The sequence below is a fragment of the Myotis brandtii genome, unplaced genomic scaffold (assembly GCF_000412655.1).
Source record: "Myotis brandtii unplaced genomic scaffold, ASM41265v1 scaffold17, whole genome shotgun sequence".
NCBI classification, from domain to species: Eukaryota; Metazoa; Chordata; class Mammalia; order Chiroptera; family Vespertilionidae; genus Myotis; species Myotis brandtii.
Genome location: NW_005356259.1, coordinates 7,502,285 through 7,511,439, shown reverse-complemented (window position 1 = coordinate 7,511,439; position 9,155 = coordinate 7,502,285). Strand labels below are relative to the sequence as shown.

At 43.7% G+C, this 9,155-nt stretch overlaps 1 protein-coding gene across 1 annotated transcript in view; it reads right to left on the bottom strand.

The window, feature by feature from the left end:
• Positions 1-9,155, bottom strand: part of SCRN1 (secernin 1) — a 31,340-nt gene that overhangs the window by 9,757 nt on the left and 12,428 nt on the right. The window contains exons 3-5 of the mRNA XM_014537031.1: positions 6,715-6,917; positions 3,853-4,047; positions 1,262-1,322 (exon numbers count right to left, since the gene is read on the bottom strand). Coding sequence (XP_014392517.1) covers positions 1,262-1,322; positions 3,853-4,047; positions 6,715-6,917 — 459 coding nt within the window. The remainder of the gene's footprint in view (positions 1-1,261; positions 1,323-3,852; positions 4,048-6,714; positions 6,918-9,155) is intronic.

Below are 9,155 nucleotides of genomic sequence, written 5' to 3'. Positions count from 1 at the left end.
GAGGCGGGGCGGGGGGCCCCCCCCCCCCCCCCCCCGTCCAGTGCACAAATTTTTGTGCACCGGGCCTCTAGTATTAGATATAAACTGCAATTGAAAAATAAAATTTTAAAAATGAGGCCCAACAAGCACATCAAAGTAGGGACTAGTATTATCCCCATTGTACAATACAGAAACGGAAGCTTAGAGATGTTACAAGATGTATCTAGCTCCTAACTGACTGAGGTGGAATTCAAAATCCTGGCAGTTTATTCTCAAGGCTGATGCTCTTACCCACTGTGCAATTCTACCTCTTCGCTGAAGTTCCTGGGCAGAAAGCAACCCCTTAAAATCCAATGTCTAGAAGTACTGGCCAGTGCGCGTGAAGTCGCTTCCATCAGCTTTGCCTCTGGGCCATTTTGTCCTCTAACTGCTAGGATGTCACATCCCTAAAAAGGAATGCTTGCCCTTCATTTTCCTCTTCTCCCTTCCTGCTGGCTGGGAGATGCCAGTGAGTGGATCCCAAACGGAAGTCCTGTGTTGAGGCCACTTTCTGTAAAGACAGAGGTGGGGGAGATATCACTGCCTCAGGCTGCTAACCAAAATCCGTTCATGCCTTTCCCTTTTCTGTAATAGAACTCCTGACATTATAGCTGGGAAGTTCCTGGGCAGAAAGCAACCCCTTAAAATCCAATGTCTAGAAGTACTGGCCAGTGCGCGTGAAGTCGCTTCCATCAGCTTTGCCTCTGGGCCATTTTGTCCTCTAACTGCTAGGAACTGGTGGTTGTGACAAGTCTTGGGCAATCCTGCAATATCTCTGTCTCATTGTGTCTTGTTTAGCTTTGCATGCCCCACATACAGCACCACGCCTGGCCCATGATACATAATCAATATGCATTTGCTGAATTTAAAACCATTGGATGCCATGATTGTGATGAATGCTATGCGACTAAAGCTGGGAACACCCCTGAGTTGAAGCTTTTTATGCTGCCCCGGCCACGTTGAGAACGACTAAATCATGTGGCTCAGCCACACAAAAGGCAGGGCAGGAACCTGTTGTGCGCTTGTTGGACGAGCTTTCGAGGGTGCCATGCGCTTTCTGCTTACACGGGTTGGAATCGGTACTATATTTGGAGAATGACCTCTCTACTGTGGAAAATATGCACAGAGAAGTATTTAGAATAGTCAGAGTCACTACGATGGGTGGCTCTCTCTGTAGATAGATAAACAAATCCTTGAATCCAGTTCTACTTTTTCTCCCTCTGGTTATAATTCATTAAAACACTATCTTTTCAGTCTTTGTTCACAAAGTAAGATGTCAATCATAGTCTGCACAGTGATGCTTTCTGTAAAGACAGAGGTGGGGGAGATATCACTGCCTCAGGCTGCTAACCAAAATCCGTTCACGCCTTTCCCTTTTCTGTAATAGAACTCCTGACATTATAGCTGGGAACACAACTGCCTAACTACAGACCCTTGTGGCTAGGTGTGGCCATGGGTAAATCCTGACCAGTGGGAGACAAGTGGGAATGATGTGCTCAACTTCCTTGTCACATCCCTAAAAAGGAATGCTTGCCCTTCATTTTTCTCTTCTCCCTTCCTGCTGGCTGGGAGATGCCAGCGAGTGGATCCCAAATGGAAGTCCTGTGTTGAGGAAGAGAAACCTACCAGCCCTGGACTGTCCGTGGACATCTGGACTGTACCATGGGAGAGAAATGTACTTCCATTTTCTTTAAGCACATTTATGTCAGGGTCTCTTTGATACAGCACTTAGAAATCCCTCAACCAGTGCAGTAACACAGGAAATGATACCCATAAGAAGGTACAGTGGGGCCTTGACTTATGAGTTTAATTCGTTCCGTGACGGAGCTCGTAACTCAAATTACTCGTATGTCAAATCAAAAAGTGAACAAGTGAGACACGTGATGCTGGGCTGATGTTGTGGCATTCACTGTGACGTTCACTGCGCCAACTAGCGGTGGGGTATCTGAAGCTGGCTGGTAACCCAAATACGGGCCGAATCCAGCCCGCGGGCCGTAGTTTGCCCACGGCTGGTATATGCAGTCTATGCACAACCTACCAAGCAAGCTCTCTCATGCACCCCTACTGGTTGGAATCGGTACTATATTTGGAGAATGACCTCTCTGCTGTGGAAAATATGCACAGAGACATATTGAGAATAGTCAGAGTCACTACAATGGGTGGCTCTGACTGTAGATAAATAGATAAACAAATCCTTGAATCCAGTTCTTTTTCTCCCTCTGGTTATAATTCATTAAAACACTATCTTTTCAGTCTTTGTTCACAAAGATGGAATCAAAGCATCTCTTAGGGAGAAGACACCTTAAAGCTCACTAGCACAACCACATCCTCCTTGTATGCCTCTATTTACAACATATCACTCCCAAAAATATTCACAGTAAGTCCTCTTATAATTCATTAAAACACTATCTTTTCAGTCTTTGTTCACAAAGATGGAATCAAAGCATCTCTTAGGGAGAAGATACCTTACAGTTCACTAGCACAACCACATCCTCCTTGTACGCCTCTATTTACAACATATCACTTCCAAAAATATTCACAGTAAGTCTCGATTTCTTCCACTACTCAGTATTCAGACCTCCTCACTGTCTCATAATGAGTTTATTGACTTGAATCAGGATCCAATAAGTTGATAATGTCTCTTAAATCTCTTTTCATCTCTGCCTCGCATTTTTCTCCCTTACATTTTATTTGTTGGACCACGTCTTCTATAGGCTCCCAGTCTGAACTTTGCAGAACGTATCCCCCTGGTGTTATTTAATATGTTTGCCCATTCTTTGTATTTACCAGGAACTAGTAGCTAGATCTAGAGGTTCATCAGATTCAGGTTTGATGTTTTGGCAGAACAACTTCATACATGGTATTATATGCTTCCATCAAGCTAGTTTTTTTATTAAAACGTTGAGGGTGTTTTTTTAAGAGTTCCCCATTTTAAAATACGTTCATACCTTCTTGCCCAGAATATATTCATTAAGTTCTACAACAAAAGTCTTTAAATGTTCTTCTTGGTTTAAGGGTCAGCAAACTTTTTCTTAAAGAACCAGATAAATATTTTAGGCTTATGGGCCATATAATCTCTGTTGTAACCTACCTGTCGCAACTGCTCACAGAAGTAGCCATAAATAAACGGTATGGCTGAGTTCCAATAAAATTTTAGTTACAAAATAGGTGGCTGATGACAAGGCATAGTATGCTGACCCCTATTCTAAATGATCAAAGGTTTGACTTAACACAACACGTATCACTGGCAAATATGAAATATGCCCATTGAGGTTTATTTGGAAGAGTTTCCACTCAGACACAAACTAACAAGCTACCCAGCCACCATATTTACCTGAATATCGGTTCTGACTAAGTCAATACTTGGGTGGAAGACAAAGGGCTCAGGAAGAAAATTCAATTCAATAGTTAACTTCATAAATGTTCATAGAACAAAGGACTATAACAGGCATCACAAGAGGGTCCTAAGATGAGTAAAAGACAACTCCCCTGCCCTCAAGGCCCAGCAGGCTAATAAGAGGAGAAAATTAGGGAGGAGATAAGTCAAATATACAAATGCTGGGGTATAAGAAAGGCTGCAATAAGTATCACAATGATGTTAGTGTTTAAACAGCAGCAGGAAAATTCTGTGGATGAGAAATCATCCTATAAGAATAAATGCAAGTTGTCATCCTGTGTGAACATCAGGACCTTTAGTACAAGTTGGTCTCCAAATACAAGGTCTATTCTCTACTCCTCCTCTTTGCTCACCCTCCTAAATTCAGACAAGTTCTCCAAAATAACTGTAAGACAAAAGGTGTTGGAGGGAGAAAGATAAGGGATGTAATAACTCACCTTCTTGCTTTTCTAAGCTGTCTTTGCCTGCACAGCAGTGTAGATGGTCATCAGCTGGAGAAAAAACTTCAGAGAAATTGAACTCGTCCTCTCCTGTCCACCAGCCTTGCCTCTGAGCATAACTCCTGAGCTCGGGATGCTCTGCATCGATCTTGGTGGTGAGTGAGAGCTGATTGCAGATGCACCTGACGCCCTCTGCAGAGAGTGCAAGGCCCAGTGAGTTGGAAATACACTTACAAAGACTTAATCAAGAAATGTAAATTCACAGGGAATCCCTCCCCTGCAACCTGACTTTAACTACAGGGATGGAATAAATTCCATTTTTGAAGAGAGAAACAGACCGTCCTTGGTCCTCTTCTGAGAAGATCAGCTACATTAGTTGGTCAGAAGGTTTGACCAATCCTGACCGGCATTACCACATTGTAAATGAGCAACAATCACAAGATCTTAAATTTATAATCAAAAGGAAACATGTGAGGCCCCTCCTTCTGGCTGAATAAACCCATGCATTTACTACTTACGAGAAAAGTGAAAAGTTCTTTGAAAGAAGCATTGAGCGACTAACAAGACTTGTGAATGTCGCAACCATGGAGAATCTTCCTCCCCAGTTTAGTCTTGCTCTACTTGAAGAACACCTTCCACCACCACCTCCCACCCATATATGTGTGTAGTTTTTTAAAAAATACAAATATGATCCTTCTTCATTCAATTATTTTTTCAGGTCCCGACATTTAGAAAAACAGAGTGGCCCTGATAATGAATAGTGTTAAACTAACAGAATGTACCTGGACATAGCATGTTCCTGTGTCACTTGTGCATGTGAGAAAAATCTATGGGAATTTTTTCTCATAAAAATGTAAGTATAGCTAGATACATCTGGAGTCAGAGCTTCCTGCTTTCTGAGGACACCCCTGTGAAGAATGTGGGTTAGGGCACCTGTTCTCCTATGTGCTGGAAGGCTGGCTATGGCTTCTTCAAAGCCTGAGCTACAAATACAGTGAGGATAACCTGACCTTCAGCTTCAACACAATGTCCAGATCACAAGGAAGTATTCACTTATAGCTCAAAATAGCCATTCATGGTTGCTGCTTCCAGGGAACATGTTTATCTTCTAAATACTTGGAGAATGACGTAGAAAAAGACAGCCTGGACTGCAAGCCATGGTTGCTGCTTCCAGGGAACATGTTTATCTTCTAAATACTTGGAGAATGAAGTAGAGAAAGACAGCCTGGACTGCAAGCTGCACGGAAGCCATTACTGCCTGAAAACCAGCTCCTGGAGTCAGGGTCAGGGCTGGGCTGAGTTCCTTCAGCATCTTCTGTTTCATCAATGTGAGCATGCCTGGCCTTCATCTTTTTAGAGGTCACCAGAAGTGTAAAATTATTTTTTAAATGAAAATAAATAATAGCTTTGGCCTACATAAGTGATTTTGACATTATTCACACTAAGATATTTTTAAGTCTTGTGAATAACTCCACATGTTATTTTCCTAGAAGGCTGATTATAATAGACATTTGCTTTCAGGAATTTTAGCATTTGAGGGCCAGAGTTCATTAACTCCTACTGCAGTCACATGACTGCTGAGATCAGAGGACATGAAATCAATGAGTGCAAGGAATGGCTGGGGTTTTTCCCCTTTAAATATCTAGTGAAAGGGGACATGCATTTTGATGAGATGGGTTTTTAAGTTGTACTTTGAAGTGAGACTAAGCTTTTGAATGCAATTATAGATTTAAAAAAAGTTTTACATTCTACTTAAAACAATACGATTGTCCTTCAGCATGGACCAATAGCCTTCTTGGTGGAACTACAAAATGGTAAGACTTCATTTTAGAAGAGATTTGTGTAAGGGAGTCTTTCTTAAGTTCCTGCATCGAAGGAGGCTTGGAGACCTGGCGGGCCACACCAGCTACATTAGTTTTGTAACTACTGTGGAAGTAGGGCAGGCAGGCACACCTGGGTGTATGTGGGGTGTACGTGGGTGGAGAAATGCTCTGAGATTGCCTCAAGGTGCAATCCCTTGTGAGAATGAGAAGAAATCGCCTCCTCCTCCAGGCAGACACAGCCTTTGCACAGCTTCGTCAAGAAACCACAGCTAGATCTCACTGCCTCAACGATGCAGTAGATCTTCTGCTTCTAACACAGCTTAGGTTTGGTTCCAGTCACCCTTCAGGAAGAGATGGCAAACAGGTGTCACCCCTGACATCATTTCTGAGGAGCTGGAAGAGACTTCCTGGTAAATTCAGTTGAGAAAAATACACAGACCAAGTATACACACACACAATATTTCCTTCCTCAGAACTATCTTAGAACAAGATGCTGCAGGAAGCACGGAGCAGTAATTTATTGGGCAGTAAATCCTTCTGGGTGGATTTCCTAGCCTCTGCTGTTCTAGAAACATTGCTCCCAGCGACATGGCTTGTTGGCCCAGAGGAAGTCAACGGTTCGCAGACAAATCCAAATTCCTCTGTTAGGGGAACATTCCAAGCACAAAGAGCTATAGGACTGGGGTGATCAGGGCAACTCCCTATTGTAGTAATTCATTGACCTATTGTGAATGGAATGGAAAAAATCACTATTCCCTTGGCCAATTCATCAAGAAGCAATTTGGATCATGAAGCCACTAGTGGTCTGAATTGGGTCCTGCCCAGAAAGCAAACAGAAAATAGGAAATGTTAGGAGGATGCTTCCCAAGTGGTGACCTCCCTTCCCTCCGGGTTCAGAAGACTCCAGCTTCCTCTCTAGAAGATTCACGGCAGCACAGAGAGGGTCTCCAGCAGCAGCACGAGTCCTGTGAGCCCAGGCAACATCCATCCTAGTCTTCTCTGCCCATAAAGCTCTTCGCTATGCACGCCCTCTCACCTGTGACTTTCTCAGCAGCCCAGTACTTCCCTACGGTCTCGAGCACCCAGGCCTCCTCACGATCCACAATCAGATAAGCACTCTGGAAGCTGTGGCAGGAGCCTGCATCTTCATAATAATTCCCACCTTGCCCGTGTTCTTCCAACAAGGCGACGATGACATCTAGGGCTTCCTTGGCTGTTGACCCTCTTTCTAAACCAAGCCTGGAGTAAGGAAACCAGAGGTATAGCTCAGACATTTCGTACCGTGCGATTATTACCATAGCAACCAAAGATTGGGACGAGGCTGAGTTATGAAGTGCGCCAACATGTGTAAATATGTTAAATACGCAGGCCAATGTGCAGGCAAATGAACAGTGCTCTCACACGTTTGGTTCAAAGTCATGGGGGTGTTTTCTGTCTTTGGGCATCCTCCACCCACACAGGACCCCAGTGGCTCAGCCACCTCCCCTTCTCTTTTCTAGCTCCATCTCCCAGGGAGCTGGCAGGCTCTGCTCTAGCTCTTAGCAGACCCCTTCTCTAGGCTTATTCTCCCTCTTGCCTCTACTCTCCTGCCTCTGGGCAAAAGGAAATCTCTGCCCCATCCAGCCTTGTTCTCTGTTATGCTACATTAGGTAGTTTGGTTAGTAATAAAAGTGTTCCACAGCCAGCCATTGTCTTCGGTGCATATAACTGTCTCAAGAGACCTCAGTAGGAAAGGGCTGCTGGTTAGGACGCAATCAATCCTTTTCTACATATTTCACCTCCTGGCTATCAGCATATCTCTGCTGGGGTGGCTTACAGCTTTGGTTGTCCAAAAGCACATATTTCTCTTGAAGCGAAACAGCAATCTCCTCCCAGCCCTTCCAATTCATAGACCCCTAAGAGAGGGCACAGATCTTGCCCTCCATGTGACCTTGGGAAAGCTACATAATCTATTTAAACTTCAGTTTTATGTCACCTATAAAATAAGAATCTATATCATTGGGTTGCTAAGAGGATGGGTTTTATGAGATAATGACCATGAAAATATATAGCACAAGGGCCCAAGACCAAGTAAGTGACCGGTAAGTTGTGAGAGGTAGCACACCATGGCCAGAAAACAGTTGACTGAGAAATAAAGGGACCCATGTTCAGTTCTGGTTCTGCTACCCACGGCAGCATGACCTTAAGTAACCGAGCCTTTCTGAACCTGGTTTTCTCATCTGTAAAGTGAAAACAGTACGACTTCCCTCTCTGGCTGATTTGAAAGAGGAAGGCACATGCTAAGTCCTCAGTAACTGTCCATTTATTCATCTCTTCATTCAAATCACAACTCTGGTGGCCGGAACAGGGTCTTAGAAGGAGGTGATGGAGCGGGCCACAAGGGGAGAACAGGCCAGTTCTTGGTGAACGCTCAGTGTGAGAAGCAATCATTATTAAAATTCACCCAGCTGGATTCTTCCTGAAGGGACATGTATTTCACTGGGCTGCCAGGGAGAAGAAAAGGTGACAGGCTACGGATTTATTCTTGTAAGAGGCTTATTTTCATAGTCAGAAAATTATATATCAATTCACTTGGCATTTCTCCGTTTAAGCTTATTTAGGAAGATTTGGTGCCAAGGCAATGATTTGTGAAGCTGCATCCTAAGACCCTAAGAGAGCGATAAAAGACTGAACCCATTAGAAGATTGCAGTAAGTCAGCTTTCCATTAAAGTGGTGACCTTTGCCAGTGCTGTAAATCCCATGCCACAAATACTACAATAACTCAAAATGCAAAGTGATCAATGACGCATACAAGGGGCAGACTTTTCATCATTAACTCTCCATGTGCAGGATTTCTATGAAGGATGGTGGTAAAAATATTGGGACAGCTCTCAAACATAACCTCAAAACTTGTTACTCCATAATTTCATTCTGTTAAGAGAAAACTCATGGTAATCATGAGGATTTTTCCTCTTCTCTAGCTCAGGGTACCTGCTCCTCTGAGTTTGTAAGAAACAGGAAGAGTGAAGACAGGCGAGGCAGGCACAAAGGCCACATGCTACCAAAAGGGTGTCACTAGCAGGCCCATCCATCGTTCGGCAGAAGCGGTGGGCCACAGAGGTCTCTGTGTAAATGTGCAATTTCTCCCTACAAAACCTACAGAATGTGAAAATCAGCACTCCTTTTTACAGGATGTTAGCTTTGGAGGGTTTGTTAGAAGTCATCCAATCTAAGGCCTCACATTGGACAAATGAGGAAACCGGAGCCCAGAAAGGGGATGTAACTTGGTGTATCTACACCGAAAACCCTAGCCCAGTGGTCGGCAAACTCATTAGTCAACAGAGCCAAATATCAACAGTACAACGATTGAAATTTCTTTTGAGAGCCAAATTTTTTAAACTTAAACGATATAGGTAGGTACATTGTTATTAACTTAATTAGGGTACTCCTAAGGCTTAGGAAGAGCCACACTCAAGGGGCCAAAGAGCCGCATGGGG